Below are 22,825 nucleotides of genomic sequence, written 5' to 3'. Positions count from 1 at the left end.
ACATACACACTTCATACTGTTAATGTCACCTCGCCATACAGGGCCAATGAATTCCTCCTGAAACACCCGCCTGAGATCACTGCATGGTATAAATGTCAGTGTTTTATCACACCTATAAGCACTGTGCTCTTATAGTGTTTTAGTTTTCCTGCTGTCATTCTTCAGCATGTTAAACATCACATTAGTGTATCTTTGAACTGGATTGTGTTAGACAAGCAAAACGGGTTACATGTGGGGCTGGAGAGATGGCTCAGAGGTTAAGAGCACTGTCTGTTCTTCCAAGGGTCCTAAGTTCAATTCCCAGCAACCACATGGTGGCTCACAACTATCTACAATGAGATCTGGTGTCCTCTTCTGGCATGCAGACACACATACAGGCAGAATACTGTATACATAATAATAATAATAATAATAATAATAATAATAATAATAATAATAATAAAAAAAGAAACCCATGTTATCCAATGAACTTCAAAATCAATGGTTCACGAGCCCTTTCCTGTCTCTACCCCATCAGGTTTACATGTAAACCCGACCCATTAGCAGTCTACCAAGGAAGGATTCCACCTGGCCCTTCCCCAGGTGGCACGCCCTGTCATTTCCTATGCTTGAGAATCTTTCTCTGCCAGACATCTTATTAATATCTTAGTGGTGAGATTAAGTATCCTTCCCTCTGGGATGACTTTAGGGACAATTCTCTGATAGTTGCCAAACAAGACAAATATCTCTTCCCACTGAAGCCACCAGCTCTCAGATGTGCCACAGCTATGAGGACGCTGTGCATTGAGACTGAGTAAACATAGACCACACATTTCTCTTTTCCTATGATTTGTAGAAGTGTATTTTAATTTCTACAGCAGCAATCTTAAATGTAATCAAATACCCCAGAGCTTCCATGCAGATGCCTTTTAAACAGTAAGGCGTATGTCCACTGCCATCAGAGGAGCCCGTGGACCTTCAGGATGAAGGCTTTGTATAAACCTTGTACAGTTGTTCAGGTAAAGACTCTTGGTGCCTCTGTTAGAATCTAAATCAACCTCTCCCCTCTCTTCCTCTCTCTCTGTCCCCCCCCTCTCTCTCTTTGGTTTTTCAAGACAGGGTTTCTCTGTGTACTCTTGCCTGTCAGGACTTGATTAGTAAGTCTGGCTGGCCTTGAACCTACAGAGATCCTCCTGCCTCTGCTTCCCAAGTGCTGGGATTACAGGTGTGCCCGGCTGAATCAAATTTTTTAAAAAGATATGAATACTTTCTTTCATGTAGCTATAGATCTTCAAAACTGCACCTAGCAAGGTAAAATTTTAATTTTGATTAAAAAACAATGACAACTCTTAGCCTGGAAGTAGTTAAAAGTGCTTGTTGCGGGGCTGGAGAGATGGCTCAGTGGTTAAGAGCACCGGCTGCTCTTCCAGAGGACCCGGGTTCAATTCCCAGCACCCACATGGCAGCTCACAACTGTCTGTAACTCCAGTTCCAGGAGATCTGACACCCTCACAATGGTGCACATGAAATAAAAAATAATTATATATATATATACACATTTATATATATATACATATACACATATATACATATGTATGTGTGTGTATGTGCTCGCTGCTCTTGCAATGATGAGTTCAGTTCACAGTCCACACCAGGTGGCTCTCAACTGCAATTAATTATAGTTCCAAGACACTTAACCTCCACAGGCCTCCACATACACCTACACTCACATGTACATCATGTGTACATACCTTCTTACACGCAAAGTTAAAAATAAAAGGAAGCCTTTTAAAACCCTCTCCTAACAATCTGCGGGTTGGAAGGGCTCACCTGCAAGTTCCATTTCTTACTAAGATGTGAACTGCTGATGATGCTTTGTATTCAGACTCCTGACTATGTTGCTCAGCACTCCCTGCTTTCCTGGGTGCTGTGCTAGGCACTCCCCGCTTTCCTGGGTGCTGTGCTTGGCACTCCCTGCTTTCTTGGGTGCTGTGCTTGGCACTCCCTGCTTTCCTGGGTGCTGTGCTCAGCACTCCCTGCTTTCCTGGGTGCTGTGCTCCGCACTCCCTGCTTTCCTGGGTGCTGTGCTAGGCACTCCCTGCTTTCCTGGGTGCTGTGCTCAGCACTCCCTGCTTTCCTGAGTGCTGTGCTCGGCACTCCCTGCTTTCCTGGGTGCTGTGCTCGGCACTCCCTGCTTTCCTGGGTGCTGTGCTAGGCACTCCCTGCTTTCCTGGGTGCTGTGCTAGGCACTCCCTGCTTTCCTGGGTGCTGTGCTCGGCACTCCCTGCTTTCCTGGGTGCTGTGCTCAGCACTCCCTGCTTTCCTGGGTGCTGTGCTCGGCACTCCCTGCTTTCCTGGGTGCTGTGCTCCGCACTCCCTGCTTTCCTGGGTGCTGTGCTAGGCACTCCCTGCTTTCCTGGGTGCTGTGCTCAGCACTCCCTGCTTTCCTGAGTGCTGTGCTCGGCACTCCCTGCTTTCCTGGGTGCTGTGCTCGGCACTCCCTGCTTTCCTGGGTGCTGTGCTAGGTACTCCCTGCTTTCCTGGGTGCTGTGCTAGGCACTCCCTGCTTTCCTGGGTGCTGTGCTAGGCACTCCCTGCTTTCCTGGGTGCTGTGCTAGGCACTCCCTGCTTTCCTGGGTGCTGTGCTCAGCACTCCCTGCTTTCTTGGGTACTGTGCTCAGCACTCCCTGCTTTCCTGGGTATTGTGCTCAGCACTCCCTGCTTTCCTGGGTGCTGTGCTCAGCACTCCCTGCTTTCCTGGGTACTGTGCTAGGCACTCCCTGCTTTCCTGGGTACTGTGCTCAGCACTCCCTGCTTTCCTGGGTGCTGTGCTCAGCACTCCTGTTTCACAGCTTTCGCCCAGTAGCACAGTCCAGCGGTGATTAGTCAGTCAACTTGCCTCTGTTTAAGCTTGTCTTCATGACTGGATTATGAGTGTGAGCTGTCACCACCCATTCTTTCTAACAACTTACACATGCTAAGAAAAGCCTAATTCACACGAATTATGCCTGTAAGAGAAAGCAGTTTCTTTCTTTCTTTCTTCCTTCCTTTCTTTCTTTCTTTCTTTCTTTCTTCCTTCCTTCCTTCCTTCCTTTGTGTGTGTGTAGAATAAAATTTAACTAGCACAGGCCTGAAATTCCAGCTGCTTGGGAAGCTGGTGCCGGAGGCCTACATGTCTGAAAGCTTTCTGGGGCTGCGAAGCTGGCTGAAGGCTAGCCTGGGCTCTTGCTGAAGCCTAGCCTGGGCACTTGCTGAAGGCTAGCCTGGGCACTTGCTGAAGGCTAGCCTGGGCTCTTAATGAGAGATGTCTCATAATAAAAAGTAAACAGAGGGGTGTGTAGAGATGGCAGAGGACCAGAGTTTGACTCCCAGCTCCCACACGGTGGCTCACAAACATGACTCCAGTTCCACAGGATCTGATGCCCTCTTCTGTCTGGCCTCCAAGAGCACCAGGGATACGTGTCGCATATGTACATACATGCAGGCAAAATATACACACACGATAAAATAAGTCTAAAAGCCTCTGAAATTAAAGAAATGAAAAGAAAAATAGAGCTTAGGATATAGCTCAGTTGCCTAGGATCAACAAGGCCTTGGGTTTAGTATTCAGTGAGTCACACTTGTGTGTGCACGCACACACGTATACACAGTGTTCAATATATGTGGGCTATAAGTGAAAATTAAGTAATTACAGCTTATTTGCTTTCTTGAGAGCATCCCTAAATGTCTCACTGGGTTTAACAACAACAACAACAATAAAAGCTGTCTTGGCGCAAACAGACTTTGCTATTTCATTTTGTTTATTTTGTTTGTTTGTTTGACACAGTCCTGTTATGCAGCCAGCTGGCCTGGAACACATGTGTAGTCCAGGCTGGCTTCAAACTTGCTGCCTCAGCCTCGTGGGTGCGATGATTACAGGTGTGTACCACCAGAACCAGCAGACAATTTGCCTTCTAGAAGTCATACCTGGCGTTTGCTCTCCAGAAGATCTGCCTCGCAGGCCCATAGGTCATACAGCACTGCGAATCTGTCCACGCTGGCATGGGCCCAGCCCCGGCGCTGGCTGCTCTCTGATTGGCTATCCTCCCTGTGGCCTGGGAAGAAGCCAGTGACAATGGTTAGAGACACACCTTCTCAAAATGTTCCTTCTCTGGGGACCAAGGAGACTATTGGCTCCACCTCAGGAATAGATTGGAGCCTGTGACTAGGACTCACCAAAGTTAACTTAAAAGTACTTGTGAAGACCAGGCCTGAACACCACACTTACTGACTTGCAAGTCAGCAGGAAGTTGTGTTTTTACTTTCTAAATTTAAAAACTAATTTTAGGTATTTCTCTTTTTTTCTTTCTTTTTTTCTTTCTTTTTTTCTTTTTCTTCCTTTCTTTCTTTTTTTTTTTTTTATACAGAGCCTGACTGTGCAGTTCTGACTCAAATGAAACTCACAGAGATCTGCCTGCCTCTGCCTCCTGAGGGCTGGGATTATAAGCCCCATCACACCTTGCTCATACATTTTTTTGCTCTTGTGAAGCAGAGTCTCATGTAGCTCAGGCTAGCCCTGAGCTTGGACTTCTGATCCTCCTATCTCTTCCACACAAGCTGAGTCCTGGTATCACAAGCATGTCCACCGTGCCCAGTTTAGGCAGTGCTGGGCATCAAATCCAGGGCTTCCTGTGTCCTTGGCAGGCACTTTACCAACAGAACCACATCCCCAGCCCTTTAAACACTATTTAAGAATAAAATCAGTTGACATGAAATCTATGCTAAAATATCCCTGAATTATAGATAACATTGATGGCAGAACATATATTTCTCCTGTTTCAAAAACTGGTCTTTGGTCGTTTAACAACTCAGATTAATGTATATTGTGTGTGTGTGTGTGTGTGTGTGTGTGTGTGTGTGTGTGTGTGTATGTGTGTGTGTGAGAGAGAAAGAGAGAGAGAGAGAGAGAGAGAGAGAGAGAGAGAGAGAGAGAGAGAGAGAAGGGTGTGTGTGTGTGAGAGAGAGAGACAGAGACAGAGAGACAGAGAGATAGAGGGGGGGCAGGGCCACCTTTGGGAGCTGTTTTTGAAGGTTCTCTCACTGGGACCTGGGGTTCACCAGTAGGATAAGCTGGCTGGTCACCAAGCCCTTGGGATCCTCCTGCCTCTGCCTCCCAGAACAGGCATTACAGAGCTGACAACTAGCTTTTTTGGTGGTGGGGAATGGAACCTAGGTCCTCATGAGCGCAAGGCAAGCAAGCACTCGTATTGACTGAGCCATCTCGCCAGCCCTATTGTTTTCGTAAATGCCAACATCTCCCAGAGAACTTTCTGGACCTCCTTTAATCCTGTCACTTGCCACCTTAAAACAGTAAGGTCAATCATCATCACCATTTGGCAGCAATATTCCCTACTGGATCAGTGCTAGCGCCACTGCCAATATAATTACTGCTTCCAGTTTATTCGTAAGTGGCCTGCCTCAGGAGGAAATACTAGAAGGCAAGAAACGCCCAGGTCCTGACATGTGAACTGAATAATTATAGACTCTGTGAAGGGTATTTAGCAAGAGATGGGCTTTGATCGGGGTCCTCTCAGGCAGTAGTGAAACGTGAAACCATTTCACAACGGGTGACAACGGCCCTACCAGCTAGCTCCAGTGAAAGGTGGCCTTGTGGTTAAATGTGTTTTAACCAAATTATGTTCTTAGCAGACAGAAATAGCCACATGGGATTATCAATTAATATGGAGGAAAGGTGTGTGTAGTATAACCAGTGAAAACAAAATACTAAAAGCTGCAATGAAATGGTCCAGAAGGGTCAGTGCCCAATTCAGATACAATTGTAGCATTGACTGCATATTCTAATATGTATTCTAATACGTGCACTGTCATAGGAAATTAACTCTGCCCGGGATCTGAAAGCTAGTTGTCAAACACTCTTTGAAAAGGATTTTATAGCGTGATAAAGATGAACTGTCTTCTGTCACAGTCTACAGGCACTATACTACACACAAACACCTTCCTAACTCCCCTTTCTGTGCTGTGGTGTACCTAAACAGTCTGAGCTGTTTCCAAACGCAGCAGAAAATGCTACTGTATGGATCCCAAGAGATCCTTACCTACATTTAAAATTGGAAACTTAGGTGATGGTGCCAAAAAGAAGCGAAAGTGGTAATTACGGGTTGCTTGATTAGCCTGAGTCCCCCCCTCTGGGGCTTGTCTGGCATTATCTTTAGCCAGATCCCCTTGCATGCCCAGTGACCTCTCTGCTTCTAAATGTGGTTTCTTCAAGGTCAGTTGGCTCAGGAAAAACATCATTCGTTCTACACTTTTGCCCGGCCCCCCTCCCCCCCCACCCCTGTCACCCCACTCCCCACCCCCACCCCCCAGGATCCTGTACCACATCCCTTCTACCTAGAAGGTTGATGTGGAACTTTCCCTGGGAAACAAGCAATATAACGAACAAGAATTATAATTGATCCCTTAAAGATGATAGCTCCATCACAAAGGAGAGTTGTGGCGTCCTTGCATGCGCATGAGTGCTTGCTTGTGTGCATGCGTGCATGCATGTGAGCGTGCGTGATGAGGGTGTCAGTTGGCAGCTTACAGGACTCAGTTCACTTGGGTAAGCAATTGTGTATGCTTACTCAAGTTTTAAATAGTATTGTTTGGTCACTGGTCTGTGTGTTTTGTTCTGTTTTGTTGTTGTTTTTGTTTTTTATTTTGCTTTGTTTTTTGTTTTGTTTTTCAGTACTGGAGATCCACAAGAGCCTTGTGCCCACCAACCAAGCACTCTGCCACTGAACTCCCCCCCCCCAGCTCTGGCCAGTTGGCATATGCATTTAAATCTGCCTTCTTACTTTTCTCCTTCTCAATGTAATGGCTGGCAAGGAGCAGCAGCTCTGACTCCAGCTGCTTCAAATCCTTCAGGGCGGCATCGTACATGACACACACACCGAACTGGTCCTGAGTGTGGACACAGCCAGCGTCTGTGCTGTAGAAATCATCCTGGTTCTCAACTTCCGAGAACTCCAAGAATTGGACACTGTGGACCTGGGGAAAGAGAGCCAAACCCCCAAAGTTACCGGAAAAGGGAGAGTTATATTTTGCCAGTCCAAATGCCCGAGGTCATGGGTTTCGCCTTCCACACAGTGGGCTGGTGGTGCAGAGCCACAAGCATGCTGAATTGTGAAGAGCTGAAATATATGTGTGTGTGCACGCGCGTGCGCGCACACATACATTCTGTGTCAAACGCTGTAAAACTTTTATTTACCACAAAGTATTGAAAAAAATTTTTTTATCTCCTCCACCTTATAAGAGCTTTGTGCAAATGTTCTAATCCCCCCCACATGGTAAAACTTTTGTCCACACCAAAGCCTGCTGCATTCTTCTACTTTGGAAACTTATGCGACTTCCCCTTTCTCCACCTCCATTTTTCTTATGCTGATTCTGTTAAAACCAGCCAGTCATGAAAGACTGTGAGGTTGGCTGGTCCCCAGCTAGGGGGGAAAGCCAAGGTCGCCTGCCTGAGAGTAAAAAGCTAAGTGAATCTGCTGTCTCTACGTGCTTGCTTTTCAGTTTTTATGGATAGCACACCTTCTGAACAAAAGTAAAGTTCTGCCTTGTCAAGACACTTTAATTGAGGTAGTGGTCTCCTTGGGACCCTGGACTTGGTTTGGTTTTTTGTTTTTGTTTGTTTGTTTGTTTTGTTTTGTTTTGTTTTGTTGCTTTTTCTAGACAGGGTTTCTCTGTGTAGTCCTGGCTGTCCTGGACTCTCTTTGTAGATCAGGCTGCCCACAAACTCACATCAATCTGCCTGCCTCTGCCTTCCTGAGTGCTGGGATCACAGGCATGCACCACCATGCCAGGGGGCCTCCTGAACTTGTTTTTAACACACGCACGCATGCACACACGCACGCGCGCGCACACACACATGCACACACACACATGCATACACACACACACAAGCACAGACACACACACACACACACACACACACACGCACACAAGCACACACACATTTGTGGATAAAGAATGTTGGTGGAAAGGGTTGGCTGTTCCTGGGTGGTGGAAATTAGTTTGTTTTTCCAGATTATTCCAGAGCAACTGGAAAGGGCACTCAGTACAACCTGGGCTTAAGTGGTCTTTGAAGCCATCAGCATCTTACCCTGGCTGAACCTCTCTCTCTCCACTGCTCTTAGGTCATTAGCAAAATAGGAGGGGCAGGACACCACGATGCGGGGATATTAACATGTCTGAGGACAACCACGATGGGGCCTCTCTCAGCTTCTGGTGGGTTTAGCTGAGAGTGGAGAAGTCTTAGCGTCCTGCAAATTCTACCACCAACAAAGCCACCCTGAGCTTTCGGGTTCCTGTCTTAGGAATTCAAACAATGAGATTCATGGATCGCAGAAGTTTTGTGAGAAGTTTATTACGGGGAGAGCAGAGGCAGCAGAGCTCCCACACAGCAGGGCGGGTCCCCGGAAAGCCGGTACCCTCAGCTCACTCTCCTGGGTTACAGTGGTTCTTTCCAGTCCTTATTAAAAGAAGAAATTTGGATATTGACAGTGTAAGGAGAATGCCACAGGAAGCCGTAGGTAGAACTTCACGTGATCTGTTTGTAAGTCAAGAAATGTCAAGGTGACCCACTCACAGTGGCACACACCTGTGAACCCAGCTGTGCTCTATGCTAGAGGCCGTGGTGGGAAGATCGCGGGCAATGTGAACAATTCACTGAGACCTAACCTTGAAATAAAAAAATGAAAAGCTGGAGGAGAGAGCTGGGGGTGTAGGTCAGTGGGACAGTATATGCATAGCTGCAGTGAAGTCCTGGCCTTAATTCCTAGGGAGGAGGGGGACTGGAGAGGTGGCTCAGCAGTTAAGAGCACTGTCTGTTCTTCCAAGAGGTCCTGAGTTCAATTCCTGGCAACCACAGGGTGGCTCACAACCATCTATACTGAGATCTTGCGCCCTCTTCTGGCATGCAGGTGTACATGCAGCTAGAGCACCTATATACATAAAATAAATAAATCGTTTTTAAAGAAGAAAAAAGAAAATGAGGTGGGTGGGGGTGAAGAAGATGAGGGAGGAGGAGCAGGAGGAGGGATAGAGAAGGAGAAGGACGGAGGAAGGGGAGGGGAGGAGGAGGGTAGAGGAATGGCAAGAATTGGCCGAAACTACCAGAAGCTGGAAGAGGCGAGGAATGCTATCCTTCGGCGTCTTTGGGAAAAGCGTGGGCGCCTGCGAGTCCTCAGCTTTGGACAGGTGGCAGTCTATTTCTGCCGCAAACCATTCATTCACTCTGAAGCACTTTGGTGTGGCGGCCCTAGAGACTGTCACAATTAAGAAACATGTCAACTGGATCACTGCTGACGCAGGGTTCCTGAGAGTCTCTGAGTTGATTCTCTCGGGCAGTTTGGCCACAGCTGCGCACAGATGTCTAGCCCGTGGCGGTCGCTGCCTGTGATGCTGCGGCTCCCTGACTACCCTGCTTCCTCCCCTCCCCTTTAAGTTCTCACGGTCACAGGAAACCCCTCTTTCTGAAGGCTCTCTCTGTGGCCTAGGAAGTCGCTCCTGCAATATTGTTCTTGGAGGAGTGGCAGGAAAAGGAGGGCAGTAATTAGCATCTGAGTGAGAAATAATATGAATCATGTGTGTCTAAAGTCTGGATATTAACCGAGACTGAGGTGACTGTCTGACGGGTAAAGTGACTACTGAAAAAGCGGTGGCCCTCTTTATGCCGGAGTAGCTCTGCCCCCCCCCCCCCCACCTTACTAATGTGAGTGTTAGGCCTTTTTGCAAAATAGATGGTACTTATCTGACCGGGCTATATTTCCTTAAACTATTGTGCATTAAGATCATATTAATGGGCCAGGAGTGGTTACACATGCTTTTAACCCCAGCACTCAGGAGGCAGAGGCAGGGAGATTGATGTGAGTTTAAGGCCAGCCTGGTCTATAAAACAAGTCCAGGACAGCCAAGGCTACACAGAGAAACCCTGTATTGGGGGGAAAAAAGAAAAAAAATAAACCAAAAAACAAGATAATATTAATGGTCATTTAACCTAAGACTCAAGTTAAAACAGTTGGGCAAATGACAGACACATTAGCTCAATTTTTAGAACATTAAAAACTCTCTCTCTCTCTCTCTCTCTCTCTCTCTCTCTCTCCCCTCTCTCCTCGCTCTCTCCTCTCCTCTTCTCTCTCTCTCCTCTCTCTCTCCCCCCTCTCTCTCTCCTCTCTCTCTCTCTCTTCTCTCTCTCTCTCTCTCTCCTCTCTCTCTCTCTCTCTCTCTCCTCTCTCTCCTCTCTCTCCTCTCTCTCTCCTCTCTCTCTCTCTTCTCTCTCTCTCTCCTCTCCTCTCCTCTCTCTCTCTCCTCTCTCTCTCTCCTCTCTCTCTTCTCTCTCTCTCTCCTCTCCTCTCCTCTCTCTCTCTCTCTCTCTCTCCCTCTCCTCTCTCTCTCTCTCCTCTCTCTCTCTCTCCTCTCTCTCTCTTCTCTCTCTCTCTCTCTCTCTCTCTCTCTCTCTCTCTCTCTCTCTCCTCTCTCTCTCTCTCTCCTCTCTCTCTCTCCTCTCTCTCTCTCTCTCTCTCTCTCTCTCTCCCTCTCTCTCCTCGCTCTCTCCTCTCCTCTTCTCTCTCTCTCTCCTCTCTCTCCTCTCTCTCTCCTCTCTCTCTCCTCTCTCTCCCTCTCTCCTCTCTCTCCCTCTCTCCCTCCCTCTTTCTCTCATGTATGTTTGTGTGTAGGGGAAGCGGGGTCAGAGGACAGCTTGCAGGATTCACTTCTCTCTTTCCAGCATATGAGTTCCTGGGAGCAAACCCAGGTTGACAGGCTTGGTGGCCGGCACCTTTACCCACATAGCCACCACACTGGGATGAGTGGGGTTTTTTGTTTTGTTTTGTTGTTTTTTGGGACAGTGTTTCTCTGTGTAGCCCTGGCTGTTTTGTACTCCCTTTGTAGACCAGGCTGGCCTCAAACTCACAGTGATCCACCTGCCTCTGCCTCTCAAGTGTGAGTAGGTTTTTTTTGTTGTGTTTTTTTTTTTTAAAGAAAGACCAAGCTGGGGCAGTGGTGGCACATGCCTTTAATCCCAGCACTTGGGAGGCACAGGCAGGTGGATCACCATAAGTTCAAGGCCAGCCTGGTCTAAAGGGCAATTTCCAGGACAGCCAGGGCTGTCACACAGAGAAACCCTGTCTTGAAAAAAAAAGAAAGAAAGAAAGAAAGAAAGAAAGAAAGAAAGCCAAAGGGATCTTTTGTTCCTGCTTTCTCCTGTGTGGCTTTGGCTATCCTGGACTAGCTTTGTAGACCAGGCTGGCCTTGAACTGACAGCAATCTGCCTGCCTCTGCCTCCCGAGTGCTGGTATTAAAAGCGTGCGCCACCACTACCCGGCTTGATCCAAACATTCTGTTGTGAGCAGAGCCTTTGTTTTCGCAGCTGATCATTAAATAAATATGCACTATAGGAAAGAAAAAAAAATCCAGGTCCCAGCTTCCTTTCATTATGCAAGTAAGCACCCCAAACTTTTCTAACCTTCCCAACCAAATCTCAGCTGATGACAGCAACTCCAAACTTGTAGTGCTCAGGTCAAAACTCTGAAATCCCTCTCGACTTCTTCATCTGGAAGTCACTCTGGCTGGATCTTTAAGAAGATCCAGTGTTAGTTAATACTCACTTTGCTCTGCTGTGTTGTTAGGTCACTTCATTGTTCTTTGGCCACTATAGAATGTGTTTGTGCAAATCTAGGTTGGATAGCCTTTTACATACATGGCATCCTTTATTGATTGTAGGCTGTGGTGGTTTGAACAGGAATGGCCCCCATAGGCTCATGTGTTTAACCACTTGGCCCTAGGGTGTGGCGCTATGAGGTGGTATGGCCTCGTTGGAGTGGGTGTGGCCTCGTTGGAGTGGGTGTGGTCTCCTTGGAGTGGGTGTGGCCTCCTTGGAGTGGGTGTGGCCTTGTTGGAGGAAGTGTGTCATTGTGGGGGTGATCTTTGACGTCTCCTATGCTCAAGCTATGGCTAGTATAGCTCAGTCTCCTGCTGCTGCCTGCTGATCAAGATGTAGAACTCTCAGCTCCATTTCTCCCTGCACACTGCCAGGCTCCCACCGTGATGAAAATGGACTAAACCTCTGAACTGTAAGCCAGCCCCAAGGAAATGTTTTCCTTTATAAGAGTTGCTATGGCCATGATGTCTCTCCACAGCAACAGAAACCCTAACTAAGACACAAGCCATAAACCTAGATTGCACGTTTCTATACTGAGTGTAGTAGGCAGTCATAATAGAATCATAAGTATTTGGATATCAGAACATCTAAACGAGCTTGCTTGTCAGCACCATACCACAAACATGGCTACAGTGTCCCCAGGCAACAGCCACTTTTCAGCTTATGAGAAAAACAGTCTTATGAAGCCACTGTGTGTGATCTACCATTGAGTCAAATATATGGCACATGACCATGTATATTCAGAATCTACCTTTTTTTTACATTCAAGGTTCAATATTATTTTATTTCATATGTTTATTTCATATTGCCTATATGTATGTATGTGTGCTCAGTGTGTCCGGTGCTAGTGGAAACCAGAAGAAGGTGTCAGATCCCCTGGGACTGACCTAACAGGTGGTAGAAACCATTATGTGGGTGCTGGGGACTGGACACAGGTCCTCTGCAAAAGCAACAAGACCTCTTAGCCACTGAGCCGTCTCCTCAGCAGCAGATTCTGTCATGGGTCACTGGTTGTTGCCTCAGACACTTTGTCTTGGAGTTGGTTAATATAACCATTGATTAATCAAACTTTAAGTCCAACATGAGATCCTAACCTTCCCAACCAAATCTCAGTTGATAACAACAATTCCAAGCTTCCGAGCAGTCAGAAATAACCAAAAGTCTCCTGCGGAGGCTCTCTGCAAAGACCTGCAGTGCCCTTCGTCTGTTTCCAAAACAACAGCCTGAGTGGTGACACGGAACTCAAACAGCTTCGCACTTCTATTCTAACTCTGTAAGGGCTCCCTGCCAGCCCAGAGTGAAAGTCCTCACCACGGCTCACAAGGCTGAATAGAACCTTCTCCACCTCTTAGCCCTCACTCTGCTGCTGTCCCCTTTGTCCAGCCTCGTCACACCTGCTGTCCCTGCAATGGGCTGGAGACAGCCCTGCTTGGGGCCTCTGCACTGACTTCTCTCTGCTTGGCACGTTTCCAGTCAGTCAGATTTGCTTCCTGAATTGTGTCAAGTCTTTTCACCCATGGGTCCTCCCTTGTGAGATCTTCCCTTTCATGGCCTCACCAGGCACGCCCGCAGGCCCACTCCAGCACTCAGCCTTCCTTTCGTTACTTCTTCTTTGCCATCATCACAACCTTCAGTAGACTACAAGGCCAGGCTACCCTGTGGTCAACAGCTGTAAAGCAGAGCGGCCTGACAGCGAACTCCTCACTCATGTAGAGTCACTGTTGGACTAGTGGCTCTTTAGGCTGTTGCCCTGTAGCTGCAACCAAGGGTGAGGGAGTTGCCGTCTTGTCATGGGACTGTCGCCTTCTACTGGCTCAAGCAGGAGGAGACAGCCAGAGGGTGTGGACCAGTTCCTAATTGCTCAGGCCTGACACTGTCTCATGGCATTTCTGCTCACAGCTCAAAGCTAATCATAGCCCCACCCAACTGCAGGAGCTAGAAATCCAGGGGAAATTTTGGTGCCAAAACCACCCTGTATTTGATACATGTTATATGCTTATTTTAGGTCTCTGGGAGGTAAGTCCCATTGTGGCGGGAATTTGTGCTGGTCTTGTGTATTGCTGGGCTCCTGTGCCTAGAACAGAGCCCAGCACACTTGTGGGAGGAAGGCGGACCTGGCTCACAGCCTATGGGAAAAGATAATGAGCAAAGCCCTGTGCTGGCTCCCAAGACAAGCTGACGGGTCAGTCAGTGAAGCTCTCGCCCTGCACAGAGATAGGAAGAAGGGGTTTCCAGAAAGAGTTTTGGGATGGCTTCTTGAGTCAGAATATACATCTGCCAAGGAGAGATGGGCAGAGGAGCCCAGAGGATGGCTCTGTCTAGTCAGAGGGGAGTCAGGCCCTACCTCACGGAGACTGTGAGGACGGTAGAGGGAAGTGAGGCCCCGGGAACTTGGCAGGGAGGGGCCAGAACATTCTCATCCTGCCACATGTCACTGAGAAGCCTGGGCTTCATATTGTGAGGAATAGGAGGTCCATGGAGGACTTCCAGCAAATTAGCAAGCATGATTACATTTGGCTAAGACCCTGAGAAACGTACAAATCAACGAGGGAGACAGTCTCCTCTTTAAAATACTCCATTTCCCCGCTACCTTAGGGACTGGTCCCACATGTAAGGAGAGCCTAGCCCCTCATGCTCTGGCTCCATCTTTCTAGAAGCCTCATCTCCCACCACTTCCTCTTAACAGCCTTCTGCTGCCAAAACACCAAATCCCAACACCCTCTGAACACACCACAGGCTGTCAGGCTGCCATGACTGAGGAGCTACACACAAGGCCCAGTGCCAGGAGACGCCTACTGCCTGACACCTCCCTCTACCCTGCCATGTTAAGTAGGCCCATAAAATAACAAGGTGGCTGCGGTAAGCCATAGATGACTCGTTTTGCTAGTGCTGCTGTTGAGTAAACAGTCATTAATATTAGCCCAAGACTTACCTTACAGGATCAAAACAGGGGCCAAAAGGAACGGGCTGGGGATGAAGCCTCCATCTTAGGGGCGTCACACATAGCCAGTAAATGGAATTTGCCTCCCCTTCTCCCCTTTATTTCCATTCTTCACCCCAACCCAGAACACACGGAACGGGAGAGAGCCCTTTGGTAAGGACAGCTTTTAAAATCTCTATCAGCCTAGTGTCCATCACCACAGCTGTGGTAGGAGCAACACAGGAAAGGGAAAGCTGCATTTGGGTTACACGGGTGTTTGTTTGAAGAGAGTGCTGCGTCTCCTCCAAAGGCCCATGAAGGAGTAAGCCAACTGGGTCTGTGACAGAGCTCAAGGGCGTAAGGAAGCGGAGGAGTGGGGTGATGGGGTGGGAGGTAAGAGAGCTGGAGAAGGAAGGAAGGGGAAGGGGAATGCTGTCCTGAGTAGTGACCGAACACCCTAAGAGACTGGGTGCGCAAAATAAAATCCTCTCCAATATCCAGACCTACATTGTCCAATAGCGTGGCTTTGAGCCAACAAGCTTTCTGTAGATTATATACACCAGATTCCGAGGAATTCAGACAAACGTACAAGCACTATCTCACCACTGATTTTTGTAAACATTGATTACATGTGATAATGATGTACCTTGCACATGGGGTCACATGGGTTGTATAAAAATTAACTTTATACATTTCTTTGCATGTTTTAAATGTAGCTATTAGGAAAAATTTAATTATACACAGGTCTCATTGTGCTTCTACTGCCCACAAAGAGTTGTCTAGACTCTGTGCACATGAGCAGCACATAACAGTAAAATTTCCTGTCTTATAGATACAGCTGTCAGGGGCCACAGTTCAGAATATGACTTGTTTGAAGCTAAATAACTTTTTTTTTTTACATTTGCCAATCTAATGCCACATTCCTTAAGATTTTTAATTCATTTTTAAGACATGTATTTTGTGCAGTGTGTGTGTGTGTGTGTGTGTGTGTGTGTGTGTGTGTGTGTGTGCCCACGGGTACATGGGTGCATGGCACAGAGAGTGTGTGAATGCACGGATATACATCACAAGTATGGAGGTCAGACGTCAACTTACAGGAGTCAGTCCTTTCCTTCCCCTATGTTGTCCTAGGGAGTGTACTCAGGCCATCTGTCTTGCAGGCACCTTTACCCACTGAGCCATCTTGCTGGCCTTTAAATTCATCATTTTGAGATGGTCCCACTATATGACCCAGGATGGGCTCAGACTCGTGATCCCTGGGCCTCACCTCTGGAGCACGTGTACTGCAGGTGTGTGTGGAACGCTATGCCAGGCTTAGTCTAGTACCTTTTGGGAAGTAGGGGTGAGACAGTGTCATGTAGCCAGGGCTGGTCCCCAGCTATGTAGCTGCTGGTGATCTTGACCCCTGACCTCAGAATTCTGGCATTATAGCATGCACCACCACGTCTGGCTTAATTAGTATCTTTTAAGGGGGCTTGAAATAAAAAAGAGGATAAAAATGTACTTGGCACATGGTCAAGAGAGTCCTTTTGTAAGAATTTTATGGGCTGGAGAGATGGCTCAGAGGTTAAGAGCACTGGCTGCTCTTCCAAAGGTTCTGAGTTCAATTCCCAGCAACCATATGGTGGCTCATAACCATCCCTCTTCTGGGGGGCAGGTGTGCATGTAGGCAGAACACTGTATACATAATAAATCAATCTTTAAAAAAAGAAAAAGAATTTTGTGAGAATCCGTGAGACTTGGGCCATCCTGTTTACTGTGGTTCAACTCTTCCCTTCCTCCTGTGGCTCCTGAGCCCTCTGCTCTCCGGCTACCTCCTGCTCTCACATGGATGCTGCCAGGCCTTGCTTCTTTATTTGCTTAGCTTTGAGACAGGGTCTCAAACTCAGGCTCCTCCTGCTCAATTCACACTAAAGTCAGCCGCACTCAGCTCTGATCCCTACGTTTTGCTGTAGTTCCAAAGTCATTTCCTCTTTTGTTACATTTTTTTATTAACATACATTGTCCAAGACAATGGTTTTGACTGTGATCTTGGTATTCGGACGGAATAGGCTTCGGGCATTTTACACACACCTCACTGGCCCCTCTGGTCCGTTGCTCCCCAGCCCCCACTTGTGAATGGTTTATTCCGAATCAAGTTTCTTTTTGCCTAACATGATTATGTCCCCACCTGTCACTTCACTGTGTTAACAGATATTGTGGGTGCTAAGAAAAAAATGTTTTTGGAGGACACATTAATCTGGGAATAAAACCTCAGCCGAACAGCTCACCTTGTGCTCAGCAGGTGTCCTGTGGACATAGTGGTGACTTCCTAAGCCTTGCAGGGTGCCCAAGCCTCCTTTTGCCATATTTACCCAAGTATTATCTCCCAGGGTGGGGACCAGGTTCCCTGAAACCAAGGTCAGGCCTGAAGTGTTGATTGTCAAAGTTCGCTCCACCGATCTGAAGAAGTTTAGAACTCCCAAGCAGGTGCGCTGGAACAGAAAAAACAGGATCAGGGCCCTGCCCTTCGCCTTGTGCCTTGTCCCTCGCTCTACAGAGCGGAACTTGATGATAGGGACCCCAGGGGGTGGCCCGGCTACGGAGAAAGGACCGCTTCATCCTTGGAAGGGACTGATTTCACACGCACGTACGCACGCACGCACGCACGCACGCACGCACGCACGCACGCACGCACGCTCCAAACATGAAAACAGCATTGCAGCTCCTAAAGGTAGGAACGGCCCCATTGTCGACAATCAGACATGACATCTCCAGGGCGGGAAGCCCTTGCGCCACCATCTCCTGACCTGTAGCTCCCGGATGTGCAGGTGGCGCAGGCACAGGAAGGATAAGTAGGCCCCTTTCATGAGGACAGGGTTGCAGTCAGGCTCCGTCCCATCGCACAAACCCAGCAGCTGTAGGGCCACGGCATAGTTGTATCTTTAACACAGAGAAGAAACAGAGTAAGAACTTCTCGTCTCAGCGCAGTTCAGGAAACCCGCACGTCCCAAGGGGTGTGAGACCGAAGTGAAGGGCATTTTCAGAAACATGCTGGAAGAAAAATAATCGCCCCATTCGCATAAATATAAAGAGCCAAGTCACTAAGCAGTTATCCATTTGAAAGGGGCAGTCCGGAGGAGAAACACGAATTCAGATGTCTGACCCAGGTTTAATAGTGACTTCAGTGTTTTTTGAGATGATATGTGAGCCACACCCTCATCCGTCACTCAATTTTCTCACACTTTTAAATCCATTTCCAGGAATCACCAACACCAAAACCTAATTACCCTGTCTCTGATTTCTGCGGGAGGGACCCGTGAGAGCTTCGGCTGAGATGTGGTCTTGCGAGGTCGTCGTCGCTCGGGTCCACGGAAAGCCTGTTGTCCTTCGCGTTTTCATTCTAGCAAACGAATCAATAGTATCAGCTCAATTACATAAACATTTACAATATTAACAAAATCACAGGTCATCATGAAAGTAAATGTCACGGTCCAAACCATATCAGATGTGTTAGTAAGAGTGCTTTAATCCTAACCAACATAGGAAAATCTAGATTTCTATAATAAATGAGGGAGTAACTGGTTTTTACCAGACAAATCTTTGTTTTATTGACAGCTTTTATATAACAGCCACTATGTTTCTTGTCTCGTGCATGATTCACTTTGCAGGAAAACAACTGATAAAACATTTTTTTTTCAAGAACACATATGCTTAGATACTTGAGTCTCTGTCTGTCTGTCCTTCTCTCTCTGACATACACATACACACTCAAGTTGCAGTTGGGTGTCAGGTGTCTCCATTCACTTCTCTTCCACCACTCCTTTTTTATTTTTATTTTTAAAGACAATGTCTCTTATTGAATGTTGGACTCACCGACTGGCTTGACTGGTTGAGTTCCAAGTTTAGTCAGAGCCCCTGTTGGCTGAGTATCTTACATACTCACCTTTCCTGGTGCTCCCAAGGGTTCGGTCATCTCCCTGGGACCCCAGGGACAACCACGGAGGCAGTGTTGTCTGTGGTCTGCCCTCCGCCCTCTGAGTTGCCCTCCCTTTGACCCCTAGGCACGCAACTCATTCTCCCAAAGTGCACCCTTCCATGGTGGCCCAGCGGCAGGGGTGGAGGTGGAAACTCCTCTGGGTTGTGTACTTTCTGTCTGTCTGGTTCATGGGGTTGCAGTTAAGAACTTCCTGCATAATCTCCTGAGGCTTCCAAATAGCCATTTTCCTCTTTTACTACAGCAAGTGACTATTCATCCTGGCCCTTGGCCACTCAAATGGACGTGACATTTCCAAGGCTCCCCTACGCCAGTGTAGCTCTGGGATTCTAATGGAATAGGGGAAGGGTGGAGAGACAGCCAAAGTGCCAGCCACATGACAGCTTTGAGGAATTTCCCAACGAAGTAGGCTCCCCATCCCAATCCTCCGCCCTCCTCCTTAGAACAGGAACATCTGGAGCTCCATTTCAGGCCGCGTGATCTCAGGTATAGTGGCCACACCTGTTGGTACTCCAGAACAGACAGAGATGCCCAAGGGGTCCATGGAGCAGAGTTGCTAGGCAGTGCAGTGCTTTCTAGCTACATCCAGCTGTTGAGTCCAGGAGGAGAAGGTCTAGTTTCCAAATCATTTGATCCCTTGTCATTCTGCTTTACTGTGACCAGCAGACAACTTAGGCTTAATGGATGCAGTTCCTAAGACTGTATGCGAGGGGTCCTTTGCCTGCTGAGCCTGTACTGTTCCCGGCAGCAGCTCCGCATGGCCCCAGAAGGGAAGCTCTCAGCCACATCCTTTCTCTGATGGGATTGTGACTTTTTCAGTTGCTCCAAACATTACCAGAGCAAAAAGTGACATTTTACAGTGACAGACACTTGAAAGAATGATCAAAAAAAGCACCAAAGTACTGCTGGGCCAGCGGATTGCCAGGGAGGAAGCAAGCGGGAAGAGATGGCCCAGCATCCTCTGGGAAAAGGGGCCCAATCACAGCCCCTCACGGGAAATTCTCCAAGTCCAAAAAGGCGTTCCTCTCAGAATAGGAGAAGGGATGAACAGGGCTGGGCAGATAAGAGTGTCAGATCTTTGCCCTTGACCCTGCCCTTGACCCTTGACCCTGCCTACAAATGGGTTGTTTTCCAATATGGCTGAACTCATGGATTTCAAGCCTTGGATTTCTACTGACTACAACTCTCACTTCCTTCTTAAAAGTTGGCAGAAACAGTGGGTTGGAAAACAGAATCAAGAATTTACTAGTGTTTGAAGTCAGGATGTAATCGGGACATTTAAAACTAGTGTCGCTTCAGATTATACAGACAAAAGTGGTTTTTAGTTTCTTCCTTACACTTTTCTGCATTGCCCAATTCTTCCATGATAAATATACACTCCTACTATCATTAGACAATATTTATATTTTAGATATGTATGTGTGCACATGCATGATGTGTAAGTCTATGACATGGCATGCACATGTCTTATTATGTATATGGAGGTCATAGGACAACTTTTGAGAGTCAGCTCTCTCTTTTCACTGTGGATTCCAGTGACTGAGCTCAGGCCAACAGGTTTCTGTGGCAAGCAGTTTTATCCACTCTTGCTAGCCTGAAAGAATTTATATATTTATTTATAATTAGATTTATTTTATTTTATTTTTTATGTGTATAAGTGTTTGCCTGCATGAAGTCTGTAACCCTTGTGTGGGCTTAGTGTTCTCAGAGGCTAGAAAAGGCCATTGGATCCATTGGAAGTGGAGTTATGGGAGGTTGTAGGCCTCCCTTGTCCTGGGAGGAACCAGGATCAATGGAAGAGCAGCCAGCGTCTTCTCAATCACTGAGTTATGTCTCCAGCGCCCCCCCCCAAATATTTATTTTTAAAAATAAATATTCTGCTTGGCGTTGGTGACACACGCCTTTAATCTGAGCACTTGGGAGGCAGAGGCAGGCAGATAGCTGTGAGTTCTAGGCCAGCCTGGTCTACAAAGCAAGTCCAGGACAGCCAAGGCTACACAGAGAAACTCTGTCTCAAAAATCAAAATAAATAAATAAATAAATAAATAAAATAAGTTAATAAATAAATATTCTATTGAGTTTGATGAGGAGCACCACAAAAAAACGTTCTTTGTTTTGCTGATCTGGCTCACGGGAGCCGCCGTGTACTATACTCCCAAACGCACTTCCTGCTAGCTGCCTCGCACATCCCACATCGCGGGAGTCAGTCTGGAGAAGTGTGAGGCAGGGGGGGTGGGGGGGTCTCTGGTACGTAGCCGCCGAGAACTGGCAAAGTCTCCACCACTGGCAATGCAGCCTGGTGCTTCCGGCCAGGAACCACACCGCAGTGTTCCAGCTCATGCTGTGTCTTTACACGTTGCCCTCGAAAGAAAATCTCTACGGAGCCATCTCAGTGTGGGCTTTCTCACCGAGGTGGCAAGGACACTGGGCTGACAAACAGATCACGGGCTCAGGGGGAACTGTTAAGCCTGGCTGGGCCTTCCCTTGTCCTGACCGGGACTACAGCTAAATATGTTTCACCCTTCACAACGACTGCTAAAACTTACGGCCCATCAGATCCAGGGTTATCGCAACTGTACCTCATCATCATCAAGTACCGAAGGTGAGCAAACTTGATGGTTTTCTTCATTTCCCAAACCCAGATCTTGGAGTCAACACAGAATTAGAATTGTGTTAGCAAAGACAGGCCAGCCTTTGGTATTAACGGCAAATAGACACCAAACTCAAACTACAGGAGCGTCATTGTAAACATTAGCCAATACCCAGGCAAACAAATCCACATCAGGGTGCACAGGGGAGCCAGAATGCCCATTGGTGGCTGGTGGAGGAAGTGCGGGTATCTTGGCATCTTTTGTGCCAGGAACTTGGTTTCTTGATTTATTATAATGTAACACACACTTAAGCAAAGCAGGCATGTTCCTTCCCCCATAGCCTGCTGGGAATTCAGCCCAGGTGTTGAGAATGTCCATCAAGTCCCACTGAGCCACACACATAGTCTGGGTTTTTGTTTTGTTTATTTAGAGGGATTGTTTTGTTTTGCTTTGTTTTTGAGACAAGATCTCACCATGCAGCCCAGGCTAGCCTGGAGCTTATTATATAGCCCATGCTGGCTCCAATCCTTGATTCTCTGGTCTCTACCTCCCTTATGCTGAGATTACAGGCATGTACTATCATATCTGATTTATGCATGAGTGTGTGTGTGTGTGTGTACATGTGCATACATGCACACGTGTATGAATCACGGTACTGGTTTATGTGTGTGTGACAGGCCAGAGATCAACCTTGAACTCTTTTCTTCAGGAGCAGTCCATCTTGATTTTGGAGACAAGACCTCCCTCACATGTACGTAGGGCTCACTGATTGTGCTACACTGACTGGCCAGCAAGTCTTAGAAATCTGTCTGCTCCCGCCACCCTCCTGCTGGGATTTCAGGTAAGCACCACCATGCCCAGCTTGGACTTCAAGCTTCCTTGGCAAGCACTTCACCAGCTGAACTCTCTTCCTTGTTTTAAATACAAGAAGATTTTGACCGGAGCTATTCACGGGTGGCCGTGTAGCCTGTAGCATACTAGATTAGTAACATGGTAGAAATGCATACTATTAAAAACAGCAGAGAGGTTGGGGAGATGGCTCAGTCAGCAAACGCTTGCCGTGCAAACATGAAAATATCGGCTCAGTCCTCAGTACCCATAGAAAATCTGTGCAATTGGCCTGCTAAAGGCTGCCCGAGTCATGATAAGCAGGGAAAGACTGGGAAGCTACACCAGAGCAGACCTGGCAGGTACGCTTTAAACTCAAATCGGGGCCCTGGTGAGAAGGCTGGAGCTGAGAGGGATATTCATAGGGAGAGCGGGTGGAACTTGCCGGCACCTATTACATGTCTGAGGTTGGTTCCTCACTTCATGGATGCACCCTAACAACGTAAGACACAGGCGGCAGGAGAACCTGCTGTAACTTTTCTGTAAGCCATGAACTGTTTCTAAATAATCATTTTATTAAAAAGTGGAAGCCCCCCCCCAACAAAAAAAATGGAAGCCCTGATGAAAGCTTTATTGATGAGCAGTTTTTCTCTGAGGTTTCACTATAATTTCCTTGTGTTTTCTCATGGCTGTCAAGTTGCCCTGAGTTCTGCCTTCCTCTGTGTAGAACGCCCTTGGGAGAAATTATTTGCTCAGGTTGCTAGCTGCCTCTTGCCAGCTTCAGAGTTAGAGTGCTGACCTGCGTGCACGTACAGATGCTAAAAGGAGCT

The 22,825-nt window shown here is 47.5% G+C and overlaps 1 protein-coding gene across 3 annotated transcripts in view; it reads right to left on the bottom strand.

The window, feature by feature from the left end:
* The window catches only part of LOC311593257 (uncharacterized protein), a 191,624-nt gene that overhangs the window by 109,621 nt on the left and 59,178 nt on the right, over positions 1 to 22,825 (bottom strand). For all 3 annotated transcript variants that reach the window (XR_014777638.1, XM_084774458.1, XM_084774459.1), the window contains exons 12-16: positions 17,870 to 17,982; positions 17,390 to 17,522; positions 16,871 to 17,074; positions 6,816 to 7,008; positions 3,946 to 4,073 (exon numbers count right to left, since the gene is read on the bottom strand). Coding sequence is in view for 2 of the 3 variants with exons in the window: in XM_084774458.1 (XP_084630584.1) it covers positions 3,946 to 4,073; positions 6,816 to 7,008; positions 16,871 to 17,074; positions 17,390 to 17,522; positions 17,870 to 17,982 (771 nt within the window). In the remaining variant the exon portion in view is untranslated. The remainder of the gene's footprint in view (positions 1 to 3,945; positions 4,074 to 6,815; positions 7,009 to 16,870; positions 17,075 to 17,389; positions 17,523 to 17,869; positions 17,983 to 22,825) is intronic.

The sequence above is a fragment of the Acomys minous genome, assembly GCF_964271855.1.
Source record: "Acomys minous genome assembly, chromosome: 3".
NCBI classification, from domain to species: domain Eukaryota; kingdom Metazoa; phylum Chordata; class Mammalia; order Rodentia; family Muridae; genus Acomys; species Acomys minous.
Note: the sequence above shows the minus strand (reverse complement) of the source record. Positions and strands in the feature narration are given on the sequence as shown.